The sequence below is a fragment of the Carassius gibelio genome, chromosome B22 (assembly GCF_023724105.1).
Source record: "Carassius gibelio isolate Cgi1373 ecotype wild population from Czech Republic chromosome B22, carGib1.2-hapl.c, whole genome shotgun sequence".
In the NCBI taxonomy this organism is placed as follows: Eukaryota; Metazoa; Chordata; class Actinopteri; order Cypriniformes; family Cyprinidae; genus Carassius; species Carassius gibelio.
The window spans coordinates 30,279,358-30,302,014 of record NC_068417.1 but is presented as its reverse complement, the minus strand read 5'-3'; the positions used below and the strand labels follow the sequence as shown (position 1 = coordinate 30,302,014).

Here is a 22,657-nt window from a genome sequence, read left to right as displayed (position 1 = left end):
ATAATCCAAAATAATCATTCAATACTGGAAAGGTTTGATAAAAAAAAAAAAAAAAAAGTTAAAAACATTTAAAAATCGCAGTTTTTTTATATTTGTGTTCATGTATTTTTATGCTTAGATATTGTTAACGCAGCAACATGCTAAACATTAAACTATTTTGAGTCAACTTTTTCCGCCACTGAATAAAAAATAAAACTGCGACTTTTTATCTCGCAATTCTGAGTTTTTTTCTCAGTAATTCTGAGATATGTTCTCAGAATTTAAAGTTTACATATCAATTCTGAGAAAATCTAAACTGTCAGAATTGCAAGATATAAACTTACAAAAGATTATTTTATTTTATTTTTCATTCAGTGGCAGAAACAGGCTTCCATACTTTTGTGTACTTCGTGAGAAGAGCTTTTTAAATCAGTCACTTATGGTCCATGTTGTCTTTGAAGGTGCTTCCCTGCAGGCAGTGTTTTGTCACAGAGTGCATCAATGCTAACTCAAAAACAGGACTGTGCTGTCTGCCCGATTTATTCTGAAATAACGTTACTTATCGAAGTCTGTTACATGCAAATCTTTGACCCACCGGGTTATAAACTGACACTGTGAATGGATGAATTTCATTACAGGTCCATGTGTTTCATATACGAACCCTGTTCGGCCCACTACCACAACAGTGGGCTAACAAAGAGGCCTTTATCTGCAGAGTTATTGAATGGGTCGTCCAAAATCAAATTCAGGATAAAGGTTTGTGTAAACATTATTGGGGGTGTAATATTACACTGAAAAAAAGTGGTGCTGCTCCCAGTTTATAAATTTGTCCTTGAAATGAACCGATCTATAGTTGTCCAGCGGAGTACATCAGGACAGCGCAGAACTATTGGGAGGATTGTTTTGCTTGCATTTGTGTTGTGGGTGAAAAGGGAGGCTCTGATTCCTGTTTGACTTGTCGAAGGTCAGGCAAAATGTTTATTAGTCTAACAATTGGGCGTCAGTCTCTCAGGGTGGGGTGCACTTGTTCGATACAGTTTTATATACTATAAACTTTGGCACTTTCATTGCCTTCAGCACAATGGTACCAAACAAGGAAAAGTGTGAGCATTGCTTGGCGGCGCAGAAGACTCATTATAACACATTTTGGGTGTTTGCGAGGGTGTTGCTGTGCCGTTATTAGGGTGAAATCTGATCAAGTCTGGTCACTGAGAACAGGGTTTTTCACACTGTGTGGGGACACAAAAGTTCAGAGTAGAGCAGAACAAAACAAAACAAAACAAAAAAGCAAAACAAAGCAAACAAAAAATTGAAGCAAAACAATAAAACAGAGAAAACAACAAATAAGCAAACAATAAAACAAGGCAAACAACCCAAAAACAAAAAAAAAAAAAAAACACAATAAAACAAAAAAGCAAACAATGAAGCAAACAAAAAACTTGCGAACAAGTAAAAAGACAAACTTGCAACAAGGCAAACAACAACCAAGGAAAACATCAGAAACAATGAAAACAACAAAATAGAAAACAATAAATCAAAGCAATCGGAAAAGGAAACAAAATAAAACAATGCAATCAACAAAAAGGCAAACAATAACAAAACAACAAAAAACAAAAGCAATAAAACAAAGCAAACAGAAAATGAAACAAAACAAAATCTAAGCAAACAATAAAACAAAAGCAAATGAAACAAAATAAATGAATATGAAACAAAATTACCAAACCTACTTATTTCATTAAAATGTATAATATTTTCCTTCAAATTACTGGTTGTAAATGTCAACCAGTGATTCAAATTAAATCCTTTCATTAAATAAATTCACTAAAATGTATAAAAAATGAATTTTCACAGAAATAATGAGATTTTATTTATTTTAAAAAAAGTGTAAACTTAATAGAAAACATTTTCCGAAACAAATTGACAATTTTAATAATTTCATAATTATATATATATTATATAAATATTATTTATCATATTAAAGGCAGTATTATAAGTACAACTGAATGTACCAGAGCACAACACAGCACTAATAACTCCAGTATGTGCATGCAAAACATGTCTTAGGGATGTAGGAGACCTTTATAAAAGAATCCAGGCTTTCCTGAAGCAGCAGTTTCAAAGTTTATTTTCAGGAGTCTATAGCTCCACAGACGGAAACCATGCTTACCTTTCCACTACCCAAAAATCAGAGACGCCCTTGGGGCAACCATTATGCAAACCAAAGATCCTCAGCTTTCAGCGGAGGAGCTGGTGAAGACGCCCCGGAGCAGCCGAGTCGAACATCATCCACACATGTGCGCAGAACAGATCCAGCTGGAGGTGAGTGAGGGGGTTTGGTTAAAAACACTTTGTAGGTGTTAACATAATAAACCAGGGCTTATTCTGACAATAAATGGCAACTGATGTTGCTTAAGAGACTCGCTGAAGGCCTGTGGGCTTCAAAGTCTCCACGCGGCAGCTGAGTAAATACCACGAATGGAAACCAGGGGTCACGAAAGAGGGAACGGGATGGAGGCATGATGAGAAAGATGGTAAACGCAAATGTGGGGTTATCTATATGAATTAACATGAATCAAAGCATTTAGTAAGATCAAAAGAGTCCGGAAGCATAATTTATCATAACTGCAGGTAATATGACACCGGATTAGGGAAAATATCTAGATATGTATTTTAACTGCAGTTTTAAGTGCCATGAGAGACAAAAACCAGCCGTGGCCCTTAAAACACAATCAGCAGTTAAAACAGCGGTGATTACTGAAATAATATTGCTGCATATGACCCATCACATTCCTAAAAGCACATCTGCATTTCAGTGAGAAACTCAGTTTTGTCTTTCTAGTGCTGCTTGAGTGAGCCAGAACAAAAGCCAGAACAAATACTTCAGAGTTTTTACATGCTTCACTCGTCAAATACCGTCAGTGCTGTCAGTGATGTAAAAGTTGCACTAATTCACCATGATAGGAAGCTCTGGGGTCGAAATCAAATAAAGCCTTGTGTGTAGAGAGACCTCACAGTAGATAATCTGGGCAGTGTAACTCGTGATGTAAAGGATTCAAGCAAAACCACTTGCAGTTCTGGTCTATTTGGGATTTCAACTGGGAAGTGAAGAGCTGAAGGGCAATGTTGTTGCAGAATGATCAATAATCCCTCACTTGTGCTTGAACTATCACACAAATCATGTGTTTGACAGTATATAAAAAAGGTAGAAATAAAGAACATTTAGTGATGTTTTCATTGGCATTTTCCCCAATTTATTTTCCTCATTGGGATTTAGTCCATGAACCAAACCAACTACCTGAAAACTGTATACAAGGTGCAAGACTGTGTACTCAACAGCTTTAATGAGGGAAAGAACTACAATCCCATGAACCATTGTCAGTACATATGTATATTCAAAAATATTTACGCGTTTTGAGAGCATGAATCGATTGTTATTTGTGTGGCTTCATGGGAGTGCGAACTCATGGCTTCCGTATAAACGTATCGTATCGTATCATAAAAAATCACTTTCCCTATGGGATTAAATTCATAATATGATAATAATGTTGTAGCATTGCTGATTAAAGCCATAAAGAAAAAGTTGCAGTATTAGATTTGTTCTTAAAATGATATAACTATTTATTAGTTATATCATAAATGTTTTTTATATGCCACCTAAGTATATTTATGCATTTTTTGAGCAATGTTTCTCATGTATTCTTAACATGAACCAACAATTAACATTTTCACAGCATTTATCATTAATCTCGGTACAAATATAAATATATACTAATATATTAAGAATTTTATATTAATCTACTAACAATTTAATAATTATTACAGTAGTAAGAATTTGGACCTTAAAGTTGCCCTTAACTTTATTTAGTCCATTTAATTATTCAATATTATAATGCATTAAAATATGTTACATAAAATGTTATATGCACATTTTCAGTTATGTTTTAAATATTTACTTTTATACATAAGTGCCACATCTAACCAATACAATGTTACAATGGTCACTCAATCTAGATTTCTTCACTACGTCTTGAAGGCCATGAAAAACTCAGGTCTCTGCTCTAAAGAATCAAGAGATGTTTACCTGCATCAGTGTTTACCAGGGAAAGTCCACTCTCTCCGCAGAGACTCACTGATCAGTCAGATTGGGAAGGAGGTATCCTCATGGGTTTTGAGCACAATGAGCTATTGGGTGTGTAGTGTGTGAGTGGTTTGTGTGTGTACCCCCTAACGAGGCCAGTGCCGCCAACCGAGACTCTCCGGAAGCATTGGCGACTGCAGCACAGTGACAGCAGGAGACAGGAAGAGCCACAAATACAGGAACACACAGTATAGCAGAGACACAGAGCAGACACAGGGAGTAATGAGAGGAGAATCACACGTCCAACAATCAGAGCCAGGGGGGAATATGGGACCGAGGGAGGGATGCTGTAAAAAGACATTTGTGTTGAGTATAGAATAGAGTCATGGCATAGTGATAGTGCAGGTGCTTAAACCATATAGTTGTCAATCTGCCTGTATCACATAACAACCCAATTCCTTGCTCCTACTCATATAATCGCAGTCTTTGAATGATTTTTACCTGGCAAGAGCGTATTAAAGAGGTATTTAAGGAGGGTTCTGAGTCAGATGTTTATACCAGAATATCATAATGCCACTAAGGAACCATTTAGAAACCAACAAAAACCACTTACTAACACTGTGGCATTGAGTTAACATGGGCAAATAGCATAGACTTTTTTTTTTTAAAGAAAATGCAAAAATGTAATATTATATTCATGCACTCTTATATTAAATAAAATAAATAAAATGAAATAAAAATGCAATGTTATATTAAATGTTAAATATAATATTGCATAATATAAATGTATTTAACTTAAAATGAAAAATTACAATAAGACATGTGGCTCAACCTACCAAGGTTTTGTAGTTAACTAAAACCATTAAACTATTAAAAACATTTTTGTTGACTGAAATTAAGCTGGAATGGAAAATAAATATTAAATTAAAAAGTATTATAAAAGAACATTTAAAATGTTGCGTTATTGCAACTAATGAAATAATTTCACTTTAAGTCGAAGCACTAAAATGAACTGGAAAAACAAATTTAAGATAAAAATTGGCAAAGAAACTAATATATATATATATATGTATATATATATATATATATATATATATATATATATATTAACCTAAATCAAAATTAATACTGAAAATATACCAAATAAAAGCAGATTCAAAATATTAAAAGAAAATATAATAGTATATAATACTAAAATAGCATTGTGATCCACAAATGCACGAAGCAATAAAATACTGGAAATAAATCACAAATAAAAAGAACTAAAATAAATCCATTTTAATAGTAACCTAAATTAAAAATACAATATTGAAAATATGAAAATAAAAGCCAATTTAATATATTAAAGAAATGCCAAACACATGACATCACACACACTTATAGATGATGATAAACATGCTCTCATGCTTACTCATGTTCGGCAACAATTCTTTGCACAGAAATGTCAGTCAGACTCAGCACACAAATATGTGCATTCAAACCTGAACACACATCGACTGCCCTTGAGAACAATGTTTAGCAGCAGTTGTGCATTACTGGCAACACAATCACTGGACCACACAATGGATCCGTGTCATAATTTAAGTTTGAGTCTAATGACACACCATCTATGAATAAACAATTGTTTCCACTGCTGTATATTGTGCTAACGGTATGTGTCGCAGGAATCCCCCAGGGCTTTGTCCTCAGTCCCATACAGTTCTTGTAATGGTCTATAACTGGCCCTCTGTGGCTCGTTTACGCACGGGGAACCCGGATCACTTACTCCCTGAGACCTGCTATCGGAAATCAGCCGCCAAACACAACATAACAAATCAACTTTATCACCATAAACCATGTTCATGTCAGATTACAGACTTTGAGAAACAGATCGAGGGAGTCAAGGAACGGGGTAACAGGAACCATGTAAATTGCAAGAGAGGTATTGTCACATGTGTGTATGTGTGTGCATATATGTGTACAGAACAATTCGAGCCAGTCTGGGTGTATTCACAATGAACCCCCTGGTGGGACAGAGGCCTGGGCTGGAGCGATTCAGACATACAGTTCGATCCCTTTATCCGGTCTGGAGAACAGACCTGTAGTCACCATACATCTGCTGATCTGCAAGTTTAAAAGGATAGTTGGGTGGAAAAAAAAAAATGTCTGTCCTCTTTTTCCTACTCTTACGACTTTTTCTAACTTTCTTTTTTCCATCTTACAAGAAAAGGAGATAATGTCATAATGCATCATGCCAGGTTTGACACTTAACACAACTTTTTTATAGAATGTATTAATTTTAGGATAATTTATAATTCACATTTATTTTCTGCTTATAATTATATAACCATTAAAAGATGACATTATCAAATGGTTATCAAAAAAAATACTTTTTATTCATAATACCTTATTTCTAGTTCTCATAAGATCTCTGTATTTCTTCTGAATGTTCCTATATATCAAACCAATATAAGATAATTAATTGTCCATGTAACCGTGAATTAAGTTTGAGAAGGTATATGAAATAAATTTAAACCAGACCAAATAAGGCAATTTCTACCAGATAGATTCTATCTTTAAGATTATTCTCATAATGAAAAAGAATGAAACTGATACATTCATAATTGAAGAAAAAAGAGAGAAAAATGGAAGGGAAAACAAGTGAAAAACATTCTGCTGAGGATTCTCAAAATTAGCGGGTTTGGATTCTTAAAGGATGACTCCCAAGTGAAAATGCAAGGGAAAAAATGGCAGCAGTTCAAACAGGAGACTATATGAACTCCAAAAATCAATTTAACAGACAGTTTGGCATGTTAAACAATAACTCCCCAAATGACAACTGTCCATTGTCTATTGTATGGAGATGTCTAGCTTTTCTCATTTAGTGAAAATATCAGCACACAGAGTACTATTACTGGAAAAAACACTGACTCAAAGCTCAGCTCATTATTTTCTAACAGTCCCATGTATTATGTCTTATGTCCAGCACAATGCGTGTAGTAAAACACTTTAAAAAAATCTAAACTAAACAGCTTTGAATAGAATATCAGGAAAACAGAGAAAATTCCAAACCAGAAAAAAACTTTATAACCCAGTTACATTTTAAGAAATATTTGATATATACACTGATCAGTCACAACATTAAATAAATACACTGACAGGTAAAGTGAATAACATTGATTATATTGTTAACAGCATCTGACAAGGGGTGGGCCATGTTACACAGCAAGTGAACAGTCAGTTCTTAGAGTTCATGTGTTGGAAGCAGGAAAAATAGGGAAAACAATCTGAGTGAATTTGACAAGAGCCAAATAGAGATGGCTAGATGACTGGGTTAAAGCATGTCCAAACCTAAAGTCTAATGCAGCTGGTTAGTACCAACACCAAAAGTGGTGCAAAGAAGGACAAACGGTGAACCAGCATCAGGGTCATGGGTAACTAAGTCTAACTGATGGATGTCTGTTCTGATCACACCAAAAAACATCAAAAGCACCTATAATGGGCATGTGAGCATCAGAACTGGACCATGGATCAATGGAAGAAGGTCACATGGTCTGAAAAATCACATTTTCTTTTGGATCAGATGGATGGCCCAGGATGTATGCGTACTCTGACCAATGTTCTTCAGGGAAACCTTGGGTCCTGCCATTGTATGTAGATTGACTTTGACACCTACCTTTGTCACATCATTGTAGAACACATGCACCCCTTCAAGGCAATGGTGTTCCCTGATGGCAGTGACCTCTTTCAAAAGGATGATGCACCTTGCCACACTGCAAACATTGTACGGTTTGAGCAACATGACTAAGAAATTAAGTTGTTCCCCAACAATTTCCCCAAACCTCAATCCGATTGAGCCTATCTGGATTGAGATAGACCTACAAAACACCTTGCAGGATCTGCTGCAAACATCTCTGTGCCAAATACTTCAGGACAGACAGATATATTCGTAAGATTTACAAACTTGTGTTTGAACCATCTACTATAGTATCTACTATAAATCCAGCATATGAAACAGTTACAAGTATTACACTTTAAGACAAAGTGGGTACAAATTTATAACCTCTATCCACTGTTACCATGATGCCTGTCAAAGATGACAGACCGGATATTTTTTAAGAAGGACTGTAGACAGAAACATTAGTGTTGGCAGGTGTCTATGACAGTTGGGAAACCTTTATTTTCTTTTGCGGCGTACTCTGTTACTCATGGTTGATATATGTCTGTGTAGTGCATCTGGTGTTCAACAGGCCTCGGGGAAACGCTCGTGCACGAAAGCTGTCAGCAGGAGCCGTTTTCCACCCGGTTCATAACCCGATCCACTCTTGAGAGTCATTCGTTGCCTTGCATGCGTGTCACAATACAATCTCTCGATCTTAGGGGAAACTGTTAAAATCGTATCTAAGAACCATTTCCATGTCCCACCTGCGATTATGGGCCTTGTATATTTGAGTAAAGCATGCAGCCATGCCAACCCAAATGTTTAGAAACCCTCCAAATGTCCAGGACACAATCGTCTGCAACACAATACGTGAATGGTGTCTTGGTGTGCAAGTTTTGTTTGCGTGTTTCAGTCTTGGATTATTCATCATTAGTCAACGAGGAGCTGAAGTTTGTGTGCCCCTCGAGGACTCCACTCTTTGCCCCTCACCTGCATTTGGTAATGAGGGAACGAGGGACGTCCGAGAAGAAACGCCAAGCTGCAATCACAGTACATGCCGGTCTGATGCAAACACTTTCCTTTCTTTGTTATCCAAACTGTTTCCTCCGCGCAGCACGAGGCATGTTTCTAATAATAGTCCAGCGGAGAGACACAGCAAGCTCCCGTCAACACGTGATTCATGGTGCAGGTGACCCAGAGACTCTTTCCTGGGACGTCTGGTGGAGAAGAACTCGCGGGATTTACTGTTGCGAGACTCGCTCAGACTCTACTGCGCTAAAGGCGCTACTGTAAACCATGTTTTATGCATTATCACCTTACTTACTGGTAATACCTGCGGATTTGAACAAACCACTCAAATTGAAGTTATCCTGCAAACCTGAATGAAGTCACTCAAAACAAATGTGGCCTGTTTACACTGTAGCTTATTCTCTAAATGTTAGGACAACAAAACAGGTGACAAATCCCTCTGACCTCTAATAAAAATACAGAAATTGACAAAAAATGTCTTAAGGGTAGACCCAAAGTTAACTTTATATGAAGTCCTGCACCACACATGGCTCCAAATCCAATTCATATCCGATTTATTTCCACATATGAATCGGGCTTGAAACCAATTAGAGAATATCCGAATCCATGTGCATTCCTCCTTTCTTACACGTTTGTGGGTCATATCTGATCTGCGCCACATGGGAGGAAAAAACTGGAGTTGGCTCACTAGAACCACATAATACAAATGCAAATCAAAATCAGATGAACATCAGCTTGACCATCATCCAAATCTGCTTAAATCACCTAAAACGGCTTCTTTTTCAACAAAATCAGCTCTTGTAATAGGTTCAGCCTGTTTTGCCGAAAGTAAATGCTCCACAGCTTTGTCACACCCTTGTTGATTATTTGACTTAAACTGTTCATTGGAGAAAACAAGGGGAAATCCTAACAGACAGGAAGGTTCTCTTTTCATAAAACCGGACTCAAAATGGCACTGCCAGAAATATTCAGGCTAAAAAAACAATGCGAGGGCGAAATATCTGGATGACAAATTTGAGCCTCGACGACTCAACGGTGGACTAACAATTGATCAGAATGATGACACCGGCACTATTATCGACCGAAAGTATACTCCTGTGATACGTGTACCGGAATTGAGCCCGCGGTGATAATCACTCTGGAGTCCCAAATATGCACATAAACAAAGGAACTCGCATTGAATATGAAATAGCACAGCGATGAAGTCAAGGCCAAAGCAATATTGTTGATCTCAGGAAGCTCTTCCCTAATAAACACAGAGGTGGGCGGTCATCACGGGCAGCACAAAAGTCAAATTGGGCTTCGGGAGCACTTCAAGACATAAAAGAGCTATGAAGGTGCCAAAGGTCTTTTCAATACTCGGACGTTTTGTAGAGGGAAAACATCTTTGTTCCTTTGTTTAAGTGGAGCGGCTTGTCTGGTGGTCCGATCTTAGGTGTATCATAATGGTATTGTATCCTTATGTGCAGGTCACACATGCTCAATCAAACACATGGCAGGCTGCTCCCATATTACTAAGAACACATTGACATAAATAGAGGGAAGTACTACAGATCACTATACGCTTGGGGAAAATATGACTTCCTGATTATGTAGTAGGCTTATATGCTGATAAAAGATGATAAATGTGTCTGGCATATGTGCTTCCTACATCCCATTCAATGTTATGCACGAGAGGAAACTTTTTCATGGTAAAAAATATATTGGGGTTAACACGAGAACCATTAAGATCTTATAAGCTGTGGGCTTTTTTGCGTTCTGATCAGTTTTTAACAGCAGATACGGGTTTATTAAAGATTTGTGGTCAAAAGTTGCATTTTCGCCTCAGCCAAAATAAAATGGAATCGATTTTTACGTTTTTTTTGTTTTGTTTTGTTTTTTTTAAGAAAATGGCAGTGTTGCTTGCCAGTGCAAAACTCACCGTCACGAGGTGGACTGAGGAGGACTTTACCCAAACACTCTTCAACTGATGTTAAGGGTTTCTGACGCGTTTTGTTAAAGTGTTCTGGACGACAAAAAAAAAAAAAAGGCCCACCAAAAGTCCTCTATGAACTAAATCTGCTGCATATCTACGTACAGGTGATTTATTTATTTATTTATTTTACTCGTTTTTAGCGCCCGCTGCTCGATTTGAGATATTATCTAGTTTTTACTGACATCTATTGGTGAAAAGTGAAACGCACCTAAAATTAAACACTTAGGCTATTATATTATATTATATTATATTATATTATATTATATTATATTATATTATATTATATTATATTATATTATATTATATTATATTACAACTATTCGTAATTTATTTCATCTTTTATTTATTTAGCAGACACGTTTATTTAAAAGCATACCGTTTGAGCTACAGAGGAAAGACGTAACACTTCACAGATCTAGTTGTCACACCAGCTTTCAATTAAACAGTAACAAATTTATTTTAAAAGAGAGAGAGAGAGAGAGAGAGAGAAAGAGAGAGATGTATACACATGATTAATGGGTATACATGAGGTTTAATGCTGTGTTCGCAATCGCTTAATCGTTCACCCATTCCTATGAATGAATGGACTTACATGATACGTGACATACAGCGCGTCATTCTACTTCCTGTTTGGAGGCGGGCCTAGTTCTGTAAACATTTACACAACGTGATGTGAGCTGCAGCAGACTGCACACCGTAAACATCGCAGAGCAGGTAAAGTACAGTATAAACGCGCTCCTGTTTTAAATGATTGAGCAAAGCGAAATCCTATCGGTACGTACAGTGTACAAATTAATATAATCAGCTACATAAACTTGACTGTCATAAAAAGTCAATGTCACGAGTGTTGTTGTTGTTGTTGGCCGCTCGTGACCAATGTCACAATGGACACGAGCTGCGCAATTAAGATTAACACCAGGCATGACATGACATGATTATTCTTTAGCACTATTGACAGAACAGTGGCTAAATATATTTGGCCTTGGTTGGTTGTAGACATGTCATCTTCAAGACTTGCCTTTATTTATCAAGCAGAGGAGAACCAGACATAAACACAAACAGTTCATGATGGCTGCAGATTCAGTGTCCAACGGAGGAGAAAACATCATTACTGACAGTGACGATGATACGCTCAGGTACCTTTCAGTGTTATTACTAATAATAAAAAAAGGTATGTTTATTAAGAAGCTGTTAAGAATGCATCCACATGGGCATTGTCCTGACTTGACAGGCTTGTCAGTATGTTTACAGTTTCAAGATGCACTTGTTTTAAGGGTGCATCAAGTTTATCCAAATTCAAAAGTTTTACACCTAAAGAAATGAATAGCACTTTAACTAAAAAAGAAAGTATGTGTTTACTCGCATGGGATGAAGACTGCAATCTGTTCAAATTGAAATACTAGTACTATTTAAGGCTGGACTGCACCATAACACTTCTGAACAGATAATAATAATAATAATAATAATAATAGGCATCATACGCCAGTTGACTTTGTAAATTGTTACAAAGGGGGAATAACATGGCATCATACACAAAATGACTTGTATTTCAACAATGGCATTAATAAAGCTTTAGCTATTAATTTAATCTATTAATAAATACTTTTCATCTTCATCTCTCTCTATCTCTCTTTCAGTCCTGATGACCTGTCGGAGGTGTTAACGGCTGGAACCAAGGAGTCTCACGACAGAGCAGAGAACTCGCCTTTTGTCAAGGACTTCCTGAGGGGCCGAATCAAACGAGAACTTTTTAAGGTGAATCTGGCGTTCATTGACTTTCGTAGAGTTTGGTGAAAGAGCCAGTCTTGTTTTGACCTCCATTCTGTTGCTATTTCGTCCCCCAGCTCGGCACAGCTGCCCTGTACTATGTTTATTCTGCCATTGAGGAAGAGATCGAGAAGAACAAGGAGCACCCTATGTTCGCCCCGCTGTATTTCCCCTCTGAGCTTCACCGGCGAGATGCCTTGGCCAAAGACCTGGAGTATCTCTACGGTGAAGACTGGGAGAGCAAGATCTCCTGCTCGGCAGCCACACGGCCCTATGTGGAGCGCATTCATGAGGTGGGACGTGACGATCCCGCTCTTTTGGTTGCACATGCTTGGACCCGCTACATGGGTGACCTGTCAGGAGGGCAGATTCTGAAGAAAGTGGCTCAGCGGGCTCTAAAACTGCCCCCCACTGGTGAAGGAGTGAAATTCTACCATTTTGAAGGCATCCACAGCCCCACGGCCTTCAAGAGACTGTACCGCAGTCGCATGAATGAGCTGGAGGTGGATGCCGAGACCAAGAAGAAGCTGCTAGACGAAGCCAACCTGGCATTTAAATATAATTTGGATGTAAGAGAATGATCAAATATGGCTTCCTCTTTTAATCCAGATCTTTTTAAGGGAACTTGTTAATGCAAAATGTACTAACCATCAAGCCATCCAAGATGCAGATGAGTTTGTCTCGTAATCCAAACAGATTTGGAGAAATACATCACTTGCTCACCACTGGATCCTCAGGAGTGGATGGGTGCCATCAGAATGAGGCTCTAAACAGCTGATAAATGACTCTCATTCTGACGGCACCCATTCACTGCAGAGGATCCATTGGTGAGCAACTGATGCAAAATTAATGCTAAATATCTCCAAATCTGTTCTAATGAAGAAAAACACTCCTCTACATCTAAGATGGCCTGAGGGCGAGTCATTTTTCAGCAAATCCTCATTTTGACCTTCATTAGGTATTCACAGAGCTGCAGGAGATTGGGAAGGATATAAAAGAGGAAGTGCAGGACATTGGCTTCCATGCACATGGGGATATGGGTGGAGACATCAGTAAATGCCCCTACTATGCAGCCAAGATGGGTGAGTTGTTAGCGAAACTATATTTATTAATGTAGTTTTATATGATGTAAATTTAAGAAGTTTTGTTGTTTTAACTCAACTGCTTCCCTCATTTTCTGTCTAGCGGTGAGTGGAAGCACGACCCATGCATGTAATTTTGCCAAGATGCTGCTTGGCCCGTCCACAGTACAGGTGATTCTGGCCATGTGTGTCGCTGCTGCCGCTGGATTGGCTGCTTGGTACCTCATGTGATCACCTTTACCCGAGTCAGCCAATCAGAAATGAAAATAGCAACAGCTGGGCTTCAAAGTGGAGCTCTTTCACTCACTAGGCCACCTCGTGAAAATATTGCTGCCGATCCATGCCCCAAATCTGTATTAAATACATTGCTTTTAAAGGAGATATGACATTCTTTATCCCGTTTCCATTCTCAGTCAAGAGTGCAAGCACACTATTAAGGGCATGCTAGAAGACACTGGAGCTGCTTAGAATTAAACTATTAATGCAAGAACTGTTTCTTTGACCATTTGTGATTGCAGTTGCACATTGTAATACACAATGTCACAAATACACAAAGAGTGCCGTTTCTTCAGATTTCACCAAAGCACAAAAAGCAGAGCAAAGAAGGGAGTGTTTGTCTTTAACTAAAATATTCAAATATTTATCTGCTACACATTAAAGTAACTGCAAGTCATTCTATAACTTATTCCTAAACCATGAAAGTAATGTCAAGTACACAGAGTGTGGCTTTATGACCAACTGAAAACACTCTTCCTCACTCAAGTTTACTGAAACCTATGTTCATGTCTTTTATGGCTTTCCTATAGGTTTCGTTTTTCAGGTGGTCTTCCAGTGTGGTTAAGTAGAAGGTTTTGCAAACTTCTTGAGGTTGCCCAAAGCTGTTATTTAGGCAATAATGAAAAGTCCTGTTGCGTCTGCTTGGACGTCCCATCGTGAGACGCGTTTTCAGTGATTGGGTAACCGAGTGAAATACCAAAAGCTATGCTATATCGCTATGTGACATGTCCTTATAGGCGTCAAATATTTATTTTCTTCTAACACACGGGATCTTCTTCGTACATTTCTTTCCACAGGTACGTCCACAGGGTTTGTCCATTTTTGGTGCCCGTTTATTTCCTATTTGTACCGGACAGGATTCTTTAACCTTGCATTTCATCTTCTCCGTTCTCACTGTATGTTTCCTGTTTAACAGAATTAATAGATTTTAATAGAATTGACTCTGAAAGCGACAAGCAGTCACTGTGCAGTTCGTTGATCACTGATATAAACAGATTGAATTGGCTAAATCTAGTGCTGAATAACACTGATATTAGACTTACCAAATTAGATTAAAATTCAAATAGGGGTTGTTGTTTTTTTTCAACCGTTTTTGTTTTAAATTAAACACACACCATTTATGTATAGCAGTCACTACAATAAAACTTGTAAGATAACCGTAGGCAACAATGAGAAACTAATAAAGCTACCTATCACTTTTACTCTCGTTTCCGGACTGGATCGAAGGGAAGTGAATGACCTCAAATCTTCAACTGGACATTGTTTTGGACTTACATGGTTAGTCTCTGTGACCTCAGAAACCCTGTTTGCTTCGAGATCTTGCACCATCCTCATAATCTTCTTCTGCTGCTCCATGAGAATTTCTTGTTGAGATAATATGTCACGGAGAAGTGCTGAAACAAACACAGGAATTGCAAAGTTGACCACACTACTAGTGCTACGAAATGAGCATTACACTTAGAGCACAAATTTCACAATTTGATTCTCATTCACGAGTGTCGATTTGACAGATTATCTTGGATATATCAGGTGCAGTACATGCCAGATTGTCCCGTTTGTTTTTTAAAGGCAGCAGCCATTTGCTCTAAGTGTAAATAACAATTGGAGAAGTAAAAATAACATTTTCTTAGCGATAGATGCTGTTTAGACTAAGTGCAAATAGCGATGTTATTTGCACTAGATGTAATCTATAGGTGCTAAACTAGGTGCTAGCTATAGATTCCACATGTAAAAAAAAATGCCGGGATTTTCTGCTATTTATACCACTTATTGCAAGTAGTGGCAATTATCTCCTCCTTAGCACTTTAGTAATTATAAAACAGTATGCAATAATAACGTATGGAGTGTCTGGTCGATTGAATCAAAAAGACTATAGCTTGCATTTCACCATCTACGTCACTGGAGCTGCTGTTTATTGATCGTCTTCTGTAGTGTTGGTTCGCCCAATCATATGTTGGTGGGCGGAGTTACTCTAATTAACCTCTGCCAACAAGGTGGGCTATTTGCAATGTTTATGGATGTATGTTTCAAGGTTAAACTGGTATTAAGACGGAGGATATAATCAATTCATGTTCGCTTAAAGCCTCTGCTTCTTTCTTTGAACTGAATTACAGCGATCTGTCGCTTCACATTAAACAGCATTTATCGCCCGTATACTAATTTGAAGACTTTGATTTATATCAAACGTAATAAAGCACAAAGCTAATTGTGATTTATTGGATGGGATGTGTACTGTTCCGTTCATTAACTGAAAACAGGACAGACCGAGACCCAGCCCTTCCTTCACGAGCAGTGAGTAAATGTTAGAAAATAGAAATTAATCTTACAGGTTATGGACGGGTCATAGCTTGAGAGGTCTTTTCTCTGGGGTCTAGTGGTATCGTATCGCAAGCCGTTTTAGCATTTAAAACGTTGTTTTGACTACACAAAAGAGATGCATGATGCCAAACAAGACCACTCATTTATTCACTTGTCCACTTTCACAGCCCCATTGTGTAAAGTTGCAAAAAATACACAATTTCAAACTTGTATATTTGCTATACTTGTAGAGCAACCATGGTATAGTAATCAACTGTGTTCATTTGTGAAGATTGTCATTCAGTTTTGGGAAGGTTACTTTTGAAATGTAATAGGTTACAAGTTTATAGATGACTAGTTACCAGATTTAAAGATGTAGTCTATTTCAATTACTTCAGTTGTATTAGAAGTTATGTAGTTTTACTACAGCGCTCAACACTGAATACTGTCAGACTTTCCCAAATTTTAACATAACATCTTTATTCGTCACTTAAATTACAAGACAGTATCTAACGGTCCATGACATGAGAAAAAGCAACAACAAGAGGAAGTAAATTCATGACAAACTCCCAAAAACCTTCTCAAAAGCCCTTCTGTCCACCACTCGTCCCAGTCTGGTGGAGAAGTACATGGTATCAGAACAACTGTAGCGCTTCAAACGCAGGATGGGCTCTCCTTTGGCGTCCCCAGACTCTCCCAGAGTTATGATATCTGACACGGGCACGTACATGTCCCGTCTGTGACCCCAGAAGGTCAGGTGCGACACCTTTAAGACGGTCTGCGTTGAGTCCAGATACATCATGCCCACCACTCGTCTGACGTAGTGGCTTATGGAGTACAGCATGACGCCGGCGAACCCGGCGATGCCTGTGGAGTAACCCAACAGCAGTCCTGACGCCTGTCCCTGCAGATAGAGGTAGTACACCGCCGGCAGTAAGACCACAGTGATGCCCGTCTGCATCAGCTTGAGTCTAGAGAGCGCCCGCAGGCCTTTGATAGCCGGAAAAGTGTAAATTGGACTGTATTTCCTTGAGACGAGGTCAGAGGAGAAGGACGCGGGTTGGATCTGTACGGTGTGTGTGACTTTGATGGGCATCCGTCGACCCACATACTGTCCCGCACGATGACACCCATAGAGAGGAAGACGGGAAACGTGGATTAACCGTGTGGACATCATCTGAGGAGACAGTAAACATGGCAGCAGTTAGTGATGGGCGCTTGTGAAGCACTGCTTCGTGACGCTTCGAAACTTTTGTGGATCGTTGGTTTCTAAACGTTGGTTCGGAGTGTGTATCGAAGTACCGAAGTTACGTGGATTTCAGTAAACGAGGCTAAATTTTTATGGTTTGGCGTAGAAGGGTGATTTTTGTGAGCCCGAGAATCATGCGAGTTCATTGAGAGCAGCTCCCAGCGGTGAACCATTGCACCAGCGACTATCTCAGAGCATTTTCATCGATTTATACACATTTTTAATGTGGCATTTCTGTAACTAACACACAAACCATGCTTAGGCCTAATCCCAGACTAAAATGTAAAGCATAAAGTAAATGTCTGAGATGTTTCAACTGAAAGAAACGTATACTAACAGATCTTATAATATGTCAGTGTCTTTGTTTTGTCTCAATATGCAATCCAATATTGTTTTTTTTTCTTTCTAAGACATGTTTATAAAAACTACTTAAATCATTTTCTAATTGAACTATTGCCTAATCATGGTTTAATCTAAGCCCTGTGTGTCAAACCAGGCCTAAAAGGATGAGTAACTTAGTCAATACTAGTGTCTTACTGGCCTCATTACAAGCTTTCCATAAAACAAACAAAATAAATAACCCATAGTTATACAGACAATTCATATTAAATTGTGTTTTTATTTATTTATTATATAATTTGTTGTATTATACTATAAATTTATACTTAAAATTTTTTACTGTCTTTTTCACATTTGTTTTACCAGTATTTGTCAAGCGATTCCAAAGAGTGAATCATTTTGCGAAGCATTTGATTCAATTGATTCGAAGCTTCGAAAAGGTTCATTTTCCCGTCACTAGTAACAATAGTTATAAAAAAGACAAACGCTTAAAATTGACTAGATAATACAGCATGCTTGCTCAAAAATAAATACATTAACCACGTTTATCATGTGGGTATAATTAGAGTAAGATACTGGCTGTCAAGGGCAATCCTTATGTGAACTCAGATTAAGGATAATTGCTGAAGAGTTTCAGGCTTCTACATATTTGATAACGATACACAAATGACAGCAAAACAATTCAATAAAATGTAGTAGTGTCAACAATTTTTATGCAGCTTTGAAAGCACTTACATCTCCACACAAGGATCAGTGCATTGCCCGGTGCTTCTGTGAAGCGGGAGACTAAAAGACAAGACAGTCAGCGGAACTTCAAAATAAAGGTCGTTATCGCAATTAAATAACTTTAAGTAAATAATTTATATACTTTTGAAATGTAAAACTGTTTTTAATTGTTGAATTAAATTAATATAACTATATTATATTTTAGTTGTCTTTTTATTTATTTATTATCATCCTTTACACGGGGATTTAAGTCAAACAATCCTTGTTAAATGTATTAAAATATAGCAATATATTCATTTTTAATGCACTTACATCTCCACACAAGTTCAGTGCTTAGAAATAAAAAGTTCAAAATAAAAGTCTCTGAGTTGGTATCGCAATGAAATAATTTAATATAAACTTACTCAATTGTACATGTTTTACATTCTAATAATAATAATATAATTAAAACGTGAAATTTACTTATAATAGGCCTAACCAAACTTTCTTTTTTGAACGCATTGAACTTTTATGTCATAGTCAAGTTGTTATTTTCTACAGTAGGAAGTTTCCACCAACTGGCATTGCGTCAATTATTTAATTGTAGAGATCTTGCGCTCTTTTTTTCGTCAAGCGGCGTGAATGGTTATTGACATGCACTGTAAATACATTTACTATCTGTTAATGCTGTGTATTGTGCTGAGGTCAAACTGGTCACGCGAGCAGTTTCGAAATACATCCGTGATGTCATAACAATGACAACAGCCCAGTGACGCAAGCAGGTTTGATACACAGATGTGCAGCAATGAATGGCTCCAGACTGAACTAGTGTCAACATCTGGATGACTAGACGCTCGCGATGCGGATATCATCCGAGAGCAGCGACGCTCGTATCTTATATTGATGCTTCGTGTTTATTGATCACAGGTCGATTATTGGCGGTGATAGCGCTCGTGCGTTCGTAGCTAGGCTCGCGGTCTCGTCATGCTTCAGCTGGGAGATGAGCTCGCGCTGTTCTCGGTTGTCTTCGTCGTGGTTCTGCTGGGAACCAGGAGCGCCGTCTGGCCCACGGTGCTCACGGCCTCTCTCTACCTCTTTCTGGTGTTGTTCCGGTTCCCACAGGTCCCCCCCAGCCGGGCCAGACAGGTTCTCCGGCCCGCATCCGGCGCGTCAGCGGTGGCGCACCGCGGCGGAGGACACGACGCCCCCGAGAACACCATCGCTGCTATACGCGCGGTGAGGTTCACCATGCGGCCTTCTCTTCCATGATTTAGTGCTCAAATATGTTCTGGGTTTTCTTCTACTTGTGGCAGTATTGATTTAGCAACTCAAATTCAGAAATGTAAGCTTATTGTTTTTTGTGTTTTATTGTATTTCTGTGAGCTGAACTGAGATGCTAAAAAGGCATATATATATATATATAGATGCATGTATGTATTTTTTTTTTTTTTTGCCATTCCTAACTTCTCTCTCATTTTAAAAATGCATTCTGTGTGAACGGCCCTTTATCCAAGATAACTTGATAACTTTAAGTTGTCTGTTTGCAAGTGATTGGAAGGGCTAACATTTAAGTACTTAATATTCTTTAACTGCACACTGGAAAAAAATGTCTTCTTTCGTTTTTTAAATCGCCAGCACGTTCTTTAACCTCAAAAGCTAATTTCTTGTATTTCTTGTACCTTTGGCACAGTGTGAAAGCATTGCATTAACTCAGGTTGTGTGGTATTATATCTCACCCCAAGCACTGGTTTCTTCCTCTTACGATGACTCTCATTTCTCAATGAAAGGCGAGTGAGAATGGAGCCATGGGTGTGGAGCTGGACCTGGAGTTCACGGCTGATGGGGTTCCCATACTGATGCACGATGACACCGTGGACCGAACCACGAACGGATCGGGGCCACTGAACAAGCTGCTCTTCTCTGAATTGCGCAAACTGGACGCAGCGGCCAAACACAGACTCAGGTTAGACGGGAAGACAGTCAGCATTGTTTCATACATAGGGTTTAATTAAGCAAGACTGAGTTAAAGACAGCAGGTGGTATGTTTCTGATGGTTTGCGAGCAGTGAGCGTTTCCGAGGTGAGAGGGTGCCAACGCTGCAGGAGGCTGTAGAGGAATGCATCAAGCGCCAGCTGACCGTCTACTTTGACGTCAAAGGCCATCCAGATGAGGTACTGGCAACTGTCCATTATTGGTGGCATTATTTCTTGTCCATTGGTTTTTTGGGTGTTTCTATGTGGAGCACTGGCTGTAGTGCAAACAAAAATCTCACTGGATTATTACAATTAATGGCAAAATGGATGTGTGGAAATGTAAACCGATATTTCCTACTGACACACTACAGCAAAAACTGACTTAAACCCATTTTTAGCTGGTGGAAATACTAGTGTTTTAATAATTTTGGCCACCACTGTGTGCTTCTTGCATTAGGAGACTAAAATAGCAATGATTTCATGTATCTGTTGTCCACAGGCAGCTGCGGCACTGAAAGAATTATTCCAGAAGTATCCGGTGCTCTACAACACAAGCATCGTCTGCTCATTTGAGCCCAAAGTCATCTATAGGGTAACACAATCCAGCCCGACTGCACTCGATGGGATCTGCATTTCCTCCTCTCTTCTGATATAAAGGTGTATTGGCTGCTCTGTTCCAGATGCGGCAGGCGGATCCTAATGTGGTGACCGCACTGACCCATCGGCCGTGGAGTCTGAGCCGGTTTGGCGACGGGACGCCGCGGTTCTCGTCTGCGTGGAAGCACCACTGGATGCAGGTGCTGGACGTGCTCCTGGACTGGGCCCATCATCACCTGCTGTGGAACCTGTGTGGAGTCTCCGCCTTCCTGGTGCAGAAGAACTTCGTCTCGCCGTGAGTCACCATGTCATTAGTGCTGCTTTTAGATTCTCATTATGTGCTTTACATGACTGTAAGGTGTTTAACACACCTACCACAGGTCCTAAAATAAATTCTGCATGTCTGTCAGTAACCGCTCAAATGGGAGTTGTATTAAAAGTGACACTGTGTGGTTGTGTTTAAGCACTGACTATTATCCTTGACCTGCGCTACACCACCCTAAGAGCCCGCGCACACAGAACGCGTTTTTCCTTTCCAGTGCGATACTTTTACATTGTTTTTCTATGTAAATACTCACTAGACTTAAAGACAAATGTAACTTTTACATTTAGTGCCGCTTATCAGTGTCAGTTCAGGAACAGTGGACCAATCAGAAGACTCTGGAGGCGGGTCAAGCCGGTATCTATCTATCTATCATTTGACTAAACCTGCTAAGGGCAGTGAAGAAGAGGATCATTTTCATTTTAAAACACCATTTTAAAACTAAAATGCACTAGTGTAAGCAGGGCCTAAAATGGCAAAGAATAGTGCTTAAGTGCACAAATTGGGACACACATAATGTCTTGGCAAGTTTACAAGTACCAGTCACTTTTTGATTCTGTAAACATTCTAATTTAATTTTTCCTAGTATTAGTATCTTACTGGTGCGGTCAAATTTTCACCTGGTTCCCTTAACAAAAAACCATTGGCATTGGCATTTTTCCATTGGCTTTTTGGATTACCGCAGAAAATATGCTCAGTGGCCAACAAAAGTTGATGATACTTGCATGTTTCGTTCATAATAAATGTTAATCTTTACAAAACAAAACAGCTCTTCTTACTTGTGAAAGTTAATTATATCTGCCAGAAGTAAAATGCTGGATGCACGCTACAATCTAACTACACCATGGTCACATGACTTCACCATGTTTGAGTTAGCCATTGTTCACAATTGCCTTTTTAAAGAAAAGACTAACATTTGAGTAAGAGTTTGAATCCCGCTCCCTCTCTCCTCACAGTGCTTTCCTGTTGTCTCTATCTGCTGTCCTATCTATAAAAAACAAATGATTAAATAAATAGAGCTTGTGTTCACCACAAACCTTACTTCAGGCATTCAGTAAAAAACGAAAACATTGACTTCAGGACAGTGGAACGGGAAGTTGTAAAATGCTAAGCTGTTTCTGGGTTTACAACTCATTCCTGCAGCACTCTATACAATAAATACACATTGTCGTTTTTTTGAGAGAAAAAGAAAAAGTCAAGAGCAAGTGTATCAGTCTAAGAACATTCAAAGCTGATCGACTCCTCTCCAGTGTAGGAGTGTGTCTTGCATGTTTAAACGTTCACTGTTTTCCCCCCAGGGACTATGTGCAGTACTGGGCGGCCCGAGGTATAGAGGTTTTGGGCTGGA

The 22,657-nt window shown here is 38.7% G+C and overlaps 4 protein-coding genes across 5 annotated transcripts in view; 2 read left to right on the top strand and 2 right to left on the bottom strand.

The window, feature by feature from the left end:
* The window catches only part of si:dkey-246e1.3 (uncharacterized), an 87,223-nt gene extending 76,480 nt beyond the window's left edge, over window positions 1–10,743 (bottom strand). The window contains exon 1 of the mRNA XM_052590978.1: window positions 10,648–10,743. The gene's annotated coding sequence lies outside the window, so the exon portion shown is untranslated. The remainder of the gene's footprint in view (window positions 1–10,647) is intronic.
* Window positions 10,744–11,266: 523 nt separating this feature from the next.
* Window positions 11,267–14,040, top strand: hmox2a (heme oxygenase 2a). 2 transcript variants are annotated; one of them, XM_052590976.1, is made up of 6 exons: window positions 11,267–11,415; window positions 11,737–11,837; window positions 12,339–12,456; window positions 12,546–13,037; window positions 13,427–13,550; window positions 13,654–14,040. In XM_052590976.1, exons 2-6 carry the CDS (start codon window positions 11,767–11,769, stop codon window positions 13,779–13,781), a joined length of 933 nt encoding a protein of 310 aa, XP_052446936.1. In that variant the 5' UTR covers window positions 11,267–11,415; window positions 11,737–11,766; the 3' UTR covers window positions 13,782–14,040. The 2 variants fall into 2 exon arrangements, with proteins under 2 accessions (XP_052446936.1, XP_052446934.1); XM_052590974.1 differs by lacking the exon at window positions 11,267–11,415 and adding an exon at window positions 11,428–11,475.
* A 146-nt stretch (window positions 14,041–14,186) lies between these two features.
* tmem186 (transmembrane protein 186) lies at window positions 14,187–20,379 on the bottom strand. Its single transcript, XM_052590980.1, has 4 exons — window positions 20,154–20,379; window positions 16,702–17,301; window positions 15,102–15,220; window positions 14,187–14,731 (listed from the first exon to the last, which is right to left on the bottom strand). Exons 2-3 carry the CDS (start codon window positions 17,299–17,301, stop codon window positions 15,158–15,160), a joined length of 663 nt encoding a protein of 220 aa, XP_052446940.1. The 5' UTR covers window positions 20,154–20,379; the 3' UTR covers window positions 14,187–14,731; window positions 15,102–15,157.
* gde1 (glycerophosphodiester phosphodiesterase 1) overlaps window positions 18,904–22,657 on the top strand; it is a 4,556-nt gene continuing 802 nt past the window's right edge. The window contains exons 1-6 of the mRNA XM_052590977.1: window positions 18,904–19,653; window positions 20,205–20,380; window positions 20,483–20,588; window positions 20,890–20,982; window positions 21,071–21,282; window positions 22,608–22,657. The exon at window positions 22,608–22,657 is cut by the window's right edge and continues 802 nt beyond it. Of these exons, the coding sequence (XP_052446937.1) occupies window positions 19,402–19,653; window positions 20,205–20,380; window positions 20,483–20,588; window positions 20,890–20,982; window positions 21,071–21,282; window positions 22,608–22,657 (889 nt within the window). The 5' untranslated portion in view covers window positions 18,904–19,401. The remainder of the gene's footprint in view (window positions 19,654–20,204; window positions 20,381–20,482; window positions 20,589–20,889; window positions 20,983–21,070; window positions 21,283–22,607) is intronic.

Excerpts from the sequence above, each read along its gene's own strand:
- tmem186 (XM_052590980.1), bottom strand. The coding sequence starts at position 17,301 with ATGATGTCCACACGGTTAATCCACGTTTCCCGTCTTCCTCTCTATGGG. Across the intron at positions 15,221-16,701 it reads ACAGAAGGGCTTTTGAGAAG|CACTTCTCCGTGACATATTA; the intron begins GTTTTTGGGAGT and ends TGTTTGTTTCAG.
- hmox2a (XM_052590974.1), top strand. The coding sequence starts at position 11,449 with ATGATTGAGCAAAGCGAAATCCTATCG. Across the intron at positions 11,838-12,338 it reads AGTGACGATGATACGCTCAG|TCCTGATGACCTGTCGGAGG; the intron begins GTACCTTTCAGT and ends TCTCTCTTTCAG. Across the intron at positions 13,551-13,653 it reads CTACTATGCAGCCAAGATGG|CGGTGAGTGGAAGCACGACC; the intron begins GTGAGTTGTTAG and ends TTTTCTGTCTAG.